The sequence below is a fragment of the Stegastes partitus genome, unplaced genomic scaffold (assembly GCF_000690725.1).
Source record: "Stegastes partitus isolate 25-593 unplaced genomic scaffold, Stegastes_partitus-1.0.2 Scaffold1178, whole genome shotgun sequence".
In the NCBI taxonomy this organism is placed as follows: domain Eukaryota; kingdom Metazoa; phylum Chordata; class Actinopteri; family Pomacentridae; genus Stegastes; species Stegastes partitus.
Genome location: NW_007578909.1, coordinates 4,810 through 17,983, shown reverse-complemented (window position 1 = coordinate 17,983; position 13,174 = coordinate 4,810). Strand labels below are relative to the sequence as shown.

The following is a 13,174-nucleotide window of genomic DNA, read 5'->3' as shown; positions in this document are numbered from 1 at the left end:
GCTGAAGCGACATAAAAGCACAGCGTGTGGCGACGCTCGATTCCAGCCATTTTTTTCAATATAGTTTTTAACTGGAATGAACACCCGAGAAGGTAGGAGTGCGATCCATTATGCCCGGCTTAAACTGCCACCGAATGGAAAATCTAAATTTCAAAAATCTCTAACCTGGTGGGATGAAAGAGTAACAAACCAAGAGAACTGTTCCACGGTGGTTCAGATCAGAGAAAACAACTTGCAGCGATGGCCTCCTTTCCGTGCAACTGGAGCTCTGAACAATGGCTGGTTTCCTGCCAAAGTGCCTTGTGAGTTGACAAGCCCACCACCACCTACTGGCACATAAAGTAGCTGGTGGTAATTTCTAACCCAGTTAATAACAGAAGAGAAAGTATTCTGATCCCAAACTCTCGTATCAGCAGCAGCAAATCTGCATACCAATTTTTTTTTTTTTTGCATATTCAAATCATCCAGGTTCAGCACAAAGTTAATGTTTCTTGCTGTACATTCAGCACATAATTATTGGGAAACACAGGGGGATTCACGGCCTTGACGGTTCACAGAACATTTAGAAAATACCGTCATTAAAAACATATTTTCGCTAAAGTAGCAAATCCGTCTTTAGGAGGATATTCAGGGCCACCGTCGATGCTGATTTCTGGCATTATGACAAACCTGATGGCGCCAAGTAGGTCGTTATTAAAGCCAACCTGTGTCACATAGCATTTGCGAGGTATTTTTAGCACATTTCTAATGTGACTAGCAGAGGGATGGGAGACACAGCACTGTGCAATGATTCACAAATGTTACCGAGTTAAACAATCGCAGGAAAGTGTGCAACAACAACAACAACAACACAGAAGAAAAAAAAAATGATTGGAAGACTGTATTGTCCTAAATCAGCTCCATCTGGTACCCAAAACAAAGACTGCTCGGGTCACTTCATGCACAGTTGGTGCAGAAACATCGCAGGTTATTTTTATGGTCCATTTACAGTCGTCCCTCTGGTTGCCAGGTACGGCATTACTCAGAGTGTTTGCGCTGAAATCGTAAAGATTAAAGAGATTAAAATAAATCTATTATCAGTATAAGTTGACGTTTGCTCACTGGCATTAATGACCGTGTTGTTGACAGTCGGATTCACCAGCCTCACTGCTGCTGAGTCACTCACTCACACACGGCAGCACAGTGCCATCATCTGGCCGAAGGACGCAAAGACCTCCAGTGAGCGAGTGCGACCACTCGGGTTGGTTTACGAGCACAGTTTAAAGAATCACTGTCATCTGAACTGAGATCTCTTACAGTCTGTTATTTAATGTCTATTGGAGCGGGACTTTGGGCTTCCATGGGGTGCAGTTTTTTGAGTAAATGTTTTTTATGTACATATTTGAAACTAAATATACTCAATTTTGCTGTACTTTTTACGTTTTTCAACTTCCTTCCTTAAATAATCATTCTACTGAGATAAATGAGTTGAAGTTATTAAGAACTTCACTGCTCTTTGATGCACACACACAATTATTTTTCTCTAAAACAGAAAAAGGTGAATCCAGTGTTATACCTGTGTATAAAAATCACCCATGAGTGGGTGTTTGTCTTTAGCGTCAGCCCTCTTCCATCTGCTTTCCAGCCTTCTGAGATGCAGGTTTTGCAGAGAGACATCTGTTTCAAATAGATTAATACCATAACATGGCGAGCGCGAGCTGATTAAGAATAACAATGGTGCTGCTTGTGGCACAACTTGTTCACAAAGAGCTTCTTTGGTGCATTTCTGTCAGCTGACTAGATTTTCCGAGAACTGCCGCCGTCCTGCATGCAGACCGTTGTATGGTTCATTGCATGTGTGGGACAGAGTTTCCAAACACGGGCTTTCAGTCAGAGGACTTGAACTAATTTTGGACTCCACGCAGATTAAACAGTTCACTGAATAGCCTGTTGTTCAAAATGTTTTTGTCTCGTTTATGACACTGTGATTCTCGTTGCTCTAAAATTAAACATCTTTAATTAATGCTAGCAGACTGAGCTGAGTTGGTTTGCTCGTCAAACTGAGCTTCTGCTTGTCAGGAGTTCAGCTGTATTTCCTTTTGTCGTAAGTCATTTTTGACTGAGCCTTTCTACACTTCACACGCTGTTCCCATACACTTGAAGCGTGCCATTAATCAACAGCATGGTGGTGGTTCACACACACACACACACACAGCATCAAGACAACAAACAGAAACACCACATTGTGTAATAGCAGGTCTGGTTTTCTTCCAGACACTCATCTCAGTGATGATTCAGTAAAGCTGCACAGCATTCCTTACATCAGGTCTGCATCACTGAGCTTTACCAAAACATTTACAGTGATGTGACTTCACATGACGGTAAACTGTGTCTCCAGCGGGAACTCAGTAACTTTCCTATGACTAATCTAAAGGCAGTCAATGCGTACGTGTGGAAGGTCACTACATTTATCCAAGTACTCTAGTTGGGACAGTTTCAAGCTACTTGTACTGAAACAGACCATTTTGTTCTACACTAACTAACCTCACTGCATTTCAGAGGTAAATATTGGACTTCTTACTCGACCAGTGTGTTGGACAGCTTCACCTGACCGCTCAGAGCAGATGTAGAGACAGCACAAAGACGAGGAGGTCTAGCGGTGTCTTGGTTAAAGGCAACATGTGGTTGTGTTCTATCTGTGCACAACAATGACAATAAAGTCGACTCCAGTAGACTTTGCATGTTCAGTTTTTACATATGAAGAACGTCATCAAAATGTGATGAATCTTCATAAATGTAGGTGTTCAAGCATTTAAAACGAGCTGCGCTTCGCCCAGCCACAGTGTATGAGTGATAATAACGTTATAGCAGAAACCTGCATAACAAACAGGCGTGGAATGGAATCTAAGTGCATTTACTGCAGGACTGCATTCTTTACTTGAGCAAAAATGCAGTTTATAAAATGTTCATTGTTTGATATTGAACATGAATCGATGTGCTGCACAAAGAGTTTAGAGTGACTGCTCCAGTGACTTTAACCAATAATCCTGGCCCACCAGGACCGAAGCATCGCTCCTATTGTTAGTTCTATTTTCACACTGTGCTTTTTTCGTACTTTTCTTATTCTCTGTTTTACTACAAATACCAACCATTTTGGCACCTTATATCTTCACCCAGCACAACCTGCATGTTAATTGCAATTAACATGCAGGTGAATGTAGCGTTTCCCTGAGGGGATAAATAAAGCATGCATCTATCTATCTATCTATCTATCTATCTATCTATCTATCTATCTATCTATAGTCGTCCTCAGATGTTTTCATAACCTCCCATTAAAGAAGGAAAAAACAGCTGTCAGTGAAATAAGCTGAAATTTTCAATAATTCATAATAAATAAAAATTTAATGAAAATCATGGAATTCGTTCAAAAATAAATAAAGAAATAAAAATATTCTGTTGAACAACCCTTTGAGCCAATCACTGCAATCAGGTGTTTTCTGTAACTCTCAGTCAGACTGCTTCACCTGTTGACAGGTATTTTAATTTCACTGCTCATCAGCAAAGTGCTCTCATTGGTCCAGGGCTGATTTTTTTAAAAATTTAATTTAATTTAATTTAATTTAATTTAATTTAATTTTTTTCAATTATTATTTTCAACCACAATTCAAAAGCAATGTCTCTTTTCACTAAATTATAATTTAGCAATTTTTGATTTATTATTACTTTTTTTCAGATTCTAGATATTTGAGTGACTAGTGTGGGGTTTGCCTTTTATTTAATGGAAGGGGATGAATAAATCTGTATCTATCCAGTTTTCCACTATTGTCCCTAGTTTGTTGTTTGTACACACCATCCCATTAAAACCTACAGCTGTCATTCCTGTCAAACCACAACACGCTGCACACATGATGAAATGGATGAACTGTGATGCATATTTAGAACCAGTGTGTCCCATGTTTCCACAGCGAGCATGTTAAGAGAACGGCTCGGCGCGGACCAATGAGAGCTCCCCTGACGGGACTCTGACCAATGAGGAGCGAGGGGGGCGTTTCCCTCTTTAATCCCCCTCTGGCGTGTGAACCACAACAAACGGCGACCGTACAGCGGATGGCAAACAATTCAGAATAAATCGCAAACACAGGTAAGACGTTCTGCAAAAACCGACAATTTTAAATGTGATTTACGCCGCGTTTGGGTGATTAAAACGGGTTCGCTGGCAAATCCTGCGCTGCGGATTGTCCCCACAGAGCACCCGCTTATGTCTAAAATAAATGTCAGAAATAACGTGACGACAATCCTGTTTATCACAATGCGTCGGGATAAAAATGTAGAAGCTAAACGTGGCTTTTTGCTGGAGGAGCGGAGGGTTGTGGCCGCTCTCCTCCGGCCGGTACGTTGTGTTCCTTGCTGGCGGCTCGGCGGCGGCATGGCGGCCTGCGCTCCGCGTCATGTATGTATGTAAGCACACGGAGCCCGCAGTCCGTCTCATCCACCGCTCATCGTCATGCAGATGCACCGCAACGTGACTCCTGTTAGCTACCTGGGCTCACACAACAAACGGCCTCATTCACAGCAGCCGTGGCCTAATGTGGCACCAGACACCCTGTTGCTGTGATGCAGGTCGACCTACTTTACACCGCAGTGTGAAAGAAAAAATCAGATTACATACTGCTTCAGCATGCCAGCAGGTGTCAGCTGGACTGTTTGCAACACCCAGCAGTATATGCATCATGGAGACTCATCATGTTTTTCTATCATGAACCTCAATGGTTAGAAAAGTCCAATATTTAACCTGGAGAACTGCGTAGAGGAGAACATCATACCACAAAGAATGGAAAAAGAATACAAACAGTCCCACCATAACTGCTTTTAAAAATGCCTCACATCTGATTCCTGATCAATAATTAAGTTGCACGACAGGAAACAATCCTGCAACCCCAGAGTTAAGCACTTAATTGATCTAAATGAAACCCATTTTTAATACCACGCCAGTCCCCAGTTGAATACAGGTTTCTTCTGCGAGCTTGTGCAAACTACAGAACAAAGCGTATTTAAGGATCTCACCATAATGCCAGAGCTCAGACCATCAAGTTCCAGAGACAACGGCCCTTTCTTCACAATAAGCCTCGACTCAGTAAGATAAATGTGTTAGTTAAGGTTACAACGACCGAGAAATTGCTTAACTAGGCAGCAGACAAACGTTATGAGGTATAGTAGTAAAACAGTAATGCTATGATTAGATTAGAATAATATCCTTAATATGTTTTATAGAGCTTTGAAAATGAGCAAAGATTAGTCTCGTCTCCACGTCCAGCTGAACTATTTGTGTTTTAGCACTACATGACATTTTTCATCAGAGCACCAGCTGAAGTTTGTTCTCCTGGGAAACGTTTCCTGGAACCCTTCCCGGCCCAATTTTACATTCAAATGGCTGCGTGGCATGCGGCTAGTCAGCACATCGTGCTGCACCTATGTGGCGGCTCCTTTCTCTCCACACACTCTTTCCTGTTTTGTGTGCAGACAGCTGCAGCTATGGGCAAGTCCCAGTCACTGTTGGCCAAACACAAAGACGAGAGTCAAGACGCCCTGACGGCTGCTGGCGAGTACAGAGACAACCAGACGGAAGAGGACGGAAAGAACGGAGACGTATCTCAGTTCCCCTACGTGGAGTTCACTGGACGGGACAGCGTCACGTGCCCCACATGCCAGGGCACCGGCAGGATCCCACGCGGTAAATCTTTGTGGTTATTTGAGAGGAAATCATTACGAAATGACCACGAAAACGCCTGTTTCTTCATAGCATGACATATCCGTGACTAAATCAGCAAACGGTTTAAGTTCAGGGGGGAAAAAATTACATTAAAAACCTCAACTAACGTGTTTCTTTACAACTGTGTAGCTTTATCAGTTTGATTAACACACAACAACCACACAGGTATCTACACATTTGATCACCGTTTCCAAATCTGGCCTCGTCCACTTCAAACCAGACAGAAGAGAATTAGGGATAAAAAAAAACAATTAGCAGAATAGTTTTGTTGCTGAAAGTGCTGTGTGCCTAATTCTCACTCATGAAAAAAGACAAATACATGATGTCAGTGAACTACAAGAAGCTGTAGACTGAAGGTGTCCTACAGGCACAGCAGTAGGTACAGCATTTTGTGTACAAAGCACTCTGACAAGCAAACAAGAAGGGCCTGGATGAACCTATTTCAGCCCCACTTGAAGTTTTTATGGTAAGAAGTCATGCATAATGCAGTGAACATGTCTATTCTTTCATGCTGCCCTGCACACATTTATACAAACCACATCCAGAAGAAAGTCCAAACACAAAGACTTTCACATGAGATCAAACCTTATTGTTGACTTTTCACAGATATAGCAAATATATAATCGTAAAAAGCACAAAATGCACAAAATAAAAATCAGTTTCCAGTATTTCAGGCTTTTTTCAGGGTGTTTCCTGAAAGGCTGATGCTCTGAAATTCTTGTAGTTTGCAGATGAAACAACTCAGAGTATCTGTGTTCTTCCCACTGCTGTACCAGTGTTACCAATCAGGGATCTGGTCGGGACACTCTGTACCGACAGGAGCTACCTCAACAATGCAGATACAAAAGAATAAACCAGTAAAACTGCGATTTCAAATTGGAAAACTCAACTTTCAGACAGGGCGTAGGTGCTCGTGTTGCATAGTGCAAACCTTACAACACATCCCTTACTCAATCCGACAGTAACAGGACACACTTTCCTTTTTTTTTTTTTTTTCTTTCTTTCCAAAACCATTCAACAGGTCAAGAGAACCAGCTTGTGGCACTGATTCCATACAGCGACCAAAGGCTCCGGCCGAGCAGGACGTAAGTCTGCATTCTGGGCGCCTTTTTTTTATAGATGAACTGTGTTAGCGTTGTGCGTGATGAAACGAAGTGAGCAGTGTGGTAGACTTTGAAGTCATCAGCTGGTTTCAGGCTCTCACTTCTCTTTTTCCTCCTCCTCCTCCTCCTCCAGAAAGCTGTATGTCACGATATCAGTGGCTCTGTGCCTGCTGCTGTCTGGACTGGCGGTTTTCTTCCTGTTCCCTCGCTCCATTGATGTCTCCTATGTGGGAGTGAAGTCTGCCTACGTCTCCTATGATCAGGACAAGCGGATCGTCTATCTCAACATTACAGTAAGACGGTGCAGCCGTTATCCCCCCACTGGAAGTGAGCTCACCACCCTGTTGGATGAATGCAATGATTTAGCTCATATACACATTAACTTACAGCATCTAAACAAGACCACGCCGCCATAAAGGGAGTTTCCTAGAGTGGAAAACACACTTGGAACACACAGTCTCGCTAAGCAAAGTCACATGACTGTTTGTACATGAAAGGAGCTGCTGATAGTGGCGAGCACACAGAGTTATCACCTGACTCTGCAGCTCCAGTCACTCGCTCCACAGTTTATTTCTGTTGGTTCGGTCTCACTGATCTCATTACTGCTGTTTTTGGCAGCAGTGCGATTCTACTCTCAGTAAAAAGCACCAAAGCAGACAAAGTTAGCAAACTGGGGAAACAGTGGAGCAGTCGAGCTGGTTTTCACGGCTCCCAGGGGGCCAAAAAACCCCCCAAAAAAACAGCTACTGCAGGTTTTAATTAAGGTTCGACCGATTAGCTGTAAATGATTTTTAAGAAACAGCATTTCAACGAGGTTTTGTGTTGCACTTGGTGTTATTCTGATTTTTTACACCAAGACTGACCTCCAGTTTAAACGCTATCCATTTGGAAATATTGTTTTTCCGTATTATCCAGCATTGAAGCTTAAATCAGGAAGTCCTGTTTGACCAGGATCTAACGCCTTTTATCTCCGTTTCTCCAGAACACTCTGAACATCACCAATAACAACTACTACGCCATATCGGTGACCAACATCACAGCGCAAGTGCAGTTCTCCAAGACGGTGATCGGAAAGGCCAAGCTGAGCAACAGCACGGTGATCATACCGCTGGATGAGCAGCAGGTTGGTTGAAGTTCACATCGGTTCTAATCTACTTTAGACACTGACACGGCCTACTGCAGAACGAATCGTTGCACAGATCATCACGATACTGATGGAAAACATCCAACTTAACTCAAAATGCGTCACAAATGTGACAAATGTGTTCAAGCACAACTAAAGTCTTACTGTCCTGTGGAACTACAACTACAAAACAACACCTGAGTTTCGGTTTCGATTGGGGGTTTGTTGCTCCTCCCTCTCGTTATGTGGGTCGTTAGTGCTCCCCCTGACACAGTGGGGTTCGTTGGGGTCTGTTGTGGCTGGATGTGGTTTCATCTTCCTGGGGAGAGATCTTAGGACTGAACTGTAAACAGGTGAGAGATGATGCCTCAGACCTCCACCTCTGTTGAGGGATGGTCTTTCCAGTAGATGGCTTCTTTCACTCCTTTCTCAAATGGAGGAGCAACAAACCCCCAATTGAAACCGAAACTCAGGTGTTAACGGCTCCTTCAGGATGTCAGTATGTGGATCTCCCAACTAGTCAGTCAGAGCCGATGAAGCCTCTTGGATGAGAGGTGGAAGGAACTCAAGCAGGTCCAGTTGCTACGATTAACCTACGAGAAGAACCATGACCTGGAGGACTGAGAATCTTCACAGACAATACAAAACAACATGAGGTCTTATTATATTGTTTGTTTCTGAAACGTTCTGAACTGTGTTTCTTACAGCTCGACTACACAGTCCCCACCACCATTGCTGATGAGATGAGCTACATGTTGTACGTATCCAACTAGAAATTCTACGATTGCTCCATTTACAGTTGAATCTCTACAGTTTCCTGTTTTAAATCACTCGTTTTTCTTACAGCGACTACTGCACCCTGCCAACCATTAAAGTTCACAACATCGTGGTCATGATGCAGTGAGTATGGTTTCACGTTGACATGTTCTTTGCACCTCTGTGCTGCTATCGTCATTACGCGTTTACAACATTCGTATTCATCATGAGAGACGTGACCGAGCATTAGACTGGTTTGTCTTTTTTCTCAGCATCACCTTCCTCCACACTCGCATAGCTCCGCCCACACAGTCTGAAGCGCTGCCCAGAACAAACGCAGTGTGTAGCTGTGTAGCGGTGCTCAGGGCAACAGGAGGAGCCCAGGCCTCTGGGTGCCTTGCTCATTTACATGTCAACGGTAACATGTGAGCAGATTGTAAATTTAGCAAAGCAAACATTTCCCCAAAGCCCAATCTTTACTCGTTCACTTTATCCAGGGTGGTCAAAGCCAAATGGACGGTTTCTGGCCGAGCATCGTTAGACTGAAATTCAGGGAAAATTACTGAGAAAAAAAAAAAAAAGGCAGCCAGAACCTTAACAGCTACTCTTGCAATTCAGTGGTTTGACATCTCGGCCATGTTTACTGTTGAGTGTCGGTTGCAGACTCCATTGACCAAGCAAGGCCTGTGTTTCTCTTTACTGGGACAAAAGATGACTTTACCAAGAGAAAGCTCAACTACAGCTAAACAACTTCATGTTCTGTGGGCCCACTAATAAGCACTACTTACAGTCAGCTCATAATTAAGTCATGACTGGTCGTTAAAATAAAGCCGATCAAAGTGCGGTTGTGTCATCACTTGATTTTGGGTTGTTAGGCTGCTGCTCTGCTTCCTGGCTGCTGGGCTCTGTGTTGTTAGTGTCAGAACAGAGTCTTCCTCGTTAGAAAAGCTCCGTTATGCAGTGTCTTTTTGTTTCATCTGGCGCCGATCGTCACTTTCTCTGTTGTTCAGCTGTCGCTAAGTAATCACGACTCTACTTGTTGGGTTTGCGTCTCTCTGTAGTCTGCAGGAACAAGAAGCATCACTGTGTGGCGCTGCAGTACGACCACCAGCAGCCTGTCGTGACGTCTTCTGTTTCGCCAGTTTCACGAGTCACATTTCTCCACTTAAAGCTTTGTCACACGTGAATAATTCAAGCTTAATGGCCTGATCATTTTTAACCAGGCGCTTCAGTATTTTTGATAAATTTGCTTGCAAAAAAATTAAGATGTGCCAAATTTAGAAGGCCACGGCTATCACATGTATATTTAATCACATTCTGGTGTATCGGATTATGTGTCAGTGTTTATTCATGTGTTGTTTGTTTGCTACCCCGATACAGACAAATAGACTTTGGAAATCTTTTTAAACGGTTTTGTTCAGGTTTCATTTACTGACACATTAGAGACGGTTTTGTTTGCACGAGGGTCAGAAATAAGAGTCAAATATTGATAGTTTTCTGTCCAATACGGTAACACAGACTCACTGTCTTTACTGTGTGCAGACCGATGATGCTAACTGATGTGTGTAATCGCCACCCAAAGGCCCAAAGATAGATTTTAAAAAAAAACTACAGATCTAATGGTTAGAAATGTCAGAGTCGTGCTCTAATGCTCTAACTACAGTCGTGACTCGATAATCCGACACTAAATGTAAAACCTTCTTTTATGTCGGATATCAAGGTTGTCGGATTGTCAAGACGGAGGTCCAGATACAAGGAGGGCTTGATGCTGGAAGGCTCATTAGTTGTTAATTATTGTTCATAGTTGTTATTATAACTAGTAGGGCTGGTCCCAATAGCACTTTCTGGTGTCAATTAATGATAAATATCCAAATATTCAGAGCGGCCGGGGGACACTTCCACCCCGGGGCAGCGCTCTGACGGGGTGGAAGTGTCCAGAACACACAGGCAGTACTTGGCTGCTGATGCTAGTTTAGTTAGCGCTCACACTTCTGTTTCCTCCATCGGTGGCGGCGGGGGAGTGGCAGATACGCTCCACCGTTACCATCCATGTTTACTTCCATAAACACTGAGCACGCTCGCTGCGTGTGACGTCGTCGTGTCCTCTTCTGCGCATGCGGGACACTTTTGGCTCGTATGAAGTTCACACAGCAGATCACATACAAGTCGCATTGAACTGGAAACGTGAAGGAAGTCACAAAGAAATCCTCATTGAGCATCAAGTCCTGCAGTGTGAACGTAGCCAATCTGTGGGATTGTTCAGTCAGATAATACGCCGTCATCCTGATTGGTGACATTAAATGTCATGTCGGAGTCACAATCCAAGGCTGTCGCTATGTTAAGGCTGTTTTTATGGGTTCTGTTGGTTTTTCCTAAAAACCTGTCGGATAGCAGGTTTAGGATTGTTAAGGGTCGATTATCGAGTCACGACTGCACTACTATTTTAGATATTTACTCCCAGTCGTACTATTATCTACTCAGACTTCAGACTTTAGTCTTACCCTGTTCAGGAATTAGACTATCTCATCAACTTATCAGCCAGGTTTGTTTGTTTTTTTTTACCACCGCTGTAAAATGCACTCCTGGCAACCTTTCCGCTGACAGTTCTACTTATCTCACCTTGTTGTTTGAAGATATTTAACCTTTCGTTTGCTTTTCAGGGTGACGGTGACGACGACGTACTTTGGTCACGCGGAGCAGGTCTCCCAGGAGATGTACCAGTATGTGGACTGTGGAGGGAACACCACCTCCTTGCATGGGCACGTGCAGGTCTACCAATAAGGGAAGCAGAAGAGCCCATCAGATGCTGCTGTGACCGTGGTCGCGGGGGACTGACGGGGCTGACCTCCACGCCAGGAAGTCTTTGCTCAGTGACGATGGAATAATGTTTCTTAAATTAGTCACAGTGGCTCATCATCCATTTTTAAATCCCCTACCACTTTAGTCACTTCACATAAGTTTAGAAAACACATTTTTTCTATAAAACCTCCCACTGATGGCTGCTTATTTGCTAACAAAGCAATCTTACCTGCCAGGGTTTTGCAGAATTTGCCTCGGGGGGGGTTTATCGTCGTTCTCCAGCCTGGTGCAAACAGAACACACAGATAGGATTTATTACGTACTGGAAGGTGTTTCCTCCACGTCGCTTCTCCGTTCATACTTACATTACTGGAGTTTTAGTTATGATGCACTTTAGCCTGATCCAGCTGAGAGTGACATGAATGTTGTTTGCGTACAGCGGGAATGCTGCATCTGCCACCAGCCCCCTCCTGCTCCACACCACTTTTAAATCATTTTACAGTAAAGAAATATACAACTTTTTTTTTTTTTTTGACACGGTGAAAATCAAACCACTGAGCAGTCCCTAACCACTTCGTCGTGCCCTCTTTTCATTCCTTCCTACGAGCTGCCTTTCTCTTCCTCTTTTGTTTCATGAAGCTCTTGATATTGTACAGTGCAATATAGATATCTCATGTCATTGGTTTTTTGTTTTTGTCTTTTGGCTCAGAGTTTGGTACGTTCAGCTTGAGTGAGTTAGTCTTGTGTTTATTATTCAGCTGGGTGATTTACAGGTAAATGCGACTACTGTGTCACGTTCATGTTTTACTAAATAGTCAAAGCTTTTATTTTCCATTTAAGAATAAAAATAAGTTTGGAAAAGGGATATGTTTTATTTTTAATGGCAAATAGGAGAACATAAACTAGAGCAATGTGTAAATGCAGTTATTAAATATGACCTTACTTTCTGGCTTGCTTTAAAACTCGCTATATCGAGAATCGTTTGTGAGCTGGAAGCGGCTTCCTTCCCTTTAACGAGGCTGTCCTGTTATCGTGGGCTACGGTGTCATTCACTGTGTGTGCCGTTTATATCCACTCTGTAGCTTGTGTCATGAGTTTGCTCCGATTCCTGAGATTTTAAACGATCACCTTTCTTTTTGTCGTTGAATTCTTTCTCATATCACCACAGACTGTTTGTGTGACAGCAGATGCCCACTACGCTTAAATTGCTCTAAATATTTTTTTAAAACACGAGCGCAAAGTTTCTGATCGAAGTTCATTTGTGATAATTTGGTGTGTAACGAACAAACTGTGAAATTTCCTACCATTTCTACGAGACAGTCATAAGACGACACCAGCCTTCTTGATGTTTGATGACAGTGAAGGCGTGAATGCTTCCCTGCTGCTCTCTAACATCTACACGTGGTTTTGTGTTTTTTCATGCATGAAGCTGAAAATAAAATCATTTCTTCATTTTAAATGTGTCCTTCAGTTTCTTGGTGTAATACTCTCTCTACACACCAGGTGGTGCTAAATGTTCTGCTGAGCTACGGTACAACTGCCCCCGCAGATACTAAAACTGTGACTTTTACTTCACTGTTAATTAAATGCTTTACATCATTAATCACTGTCAGATTTAACACAAAAATCTTCACATTCACTGAT

At 42.9% G+C, this 13,174-nt stretch overlaps 1 protein-coding gene across 1 annotated transcript; it reads left to right on the top strand.

Annotated features, from left to right (window-relative positions):
- The first annotated feature begins 4,038 nt into the window (after nucleotides 1–4,038).
- On the top strand, nucleotides 4,039–12,989 carry LOC103368608 (transmembrane protein 106B-like). The gene is made up of 8 exons (XM_008297022.1): nucleotides 4,039–4,120; nucleotides 5,500–5,710; nucleotides 6,771–6,834; nucleotides 6,986–7,145; nucleotides 7,835–7,975; nucleotides 8,683–8,732; nucleotides 8,822–8,875; nucleotides 11,392–12,989. Exons 2-8 carry the CDS (start codon nucleotides 5,512–5,514, stop codon nucleotides 11,510–11,512), a joined length of 789 nt encoding a protein of 262 aa, XP_008295244.1. The 5' UTR covers nucleotides 4,039–4,120; nucleotides 5,500–5,511; the 3' UTR covers nucleotides 11,513–12,989.
- Nucleotides 12,990–13,174: the final 185 nt, after the last annotated feature.

Bases quoted from the DNA above. Each gene is read 5' to 3' on its own strand.
- LOC103368608 (XM_008297022.1), top strand. From the start codon at position 5,512: ATGGGCAAGTCCCAGTCACTGTTGGCCAAACACAAAGACGAGAGTCAA. The intron at 6,835-6,985 runs GTAAGTCTGCAT...CTCCTCCTCCAG, and splicing joins AGGCTCCGGCCGAGCAGGAC to AAAGCTGTATGTCACGATAT. The intron at 7,146-7,834 runs GTAAGACGGTGC...CCGTTTCTCCAG, and splicing joins TCGTCTATCTCAACATTACA to AACACTCTGAACATCACCAA.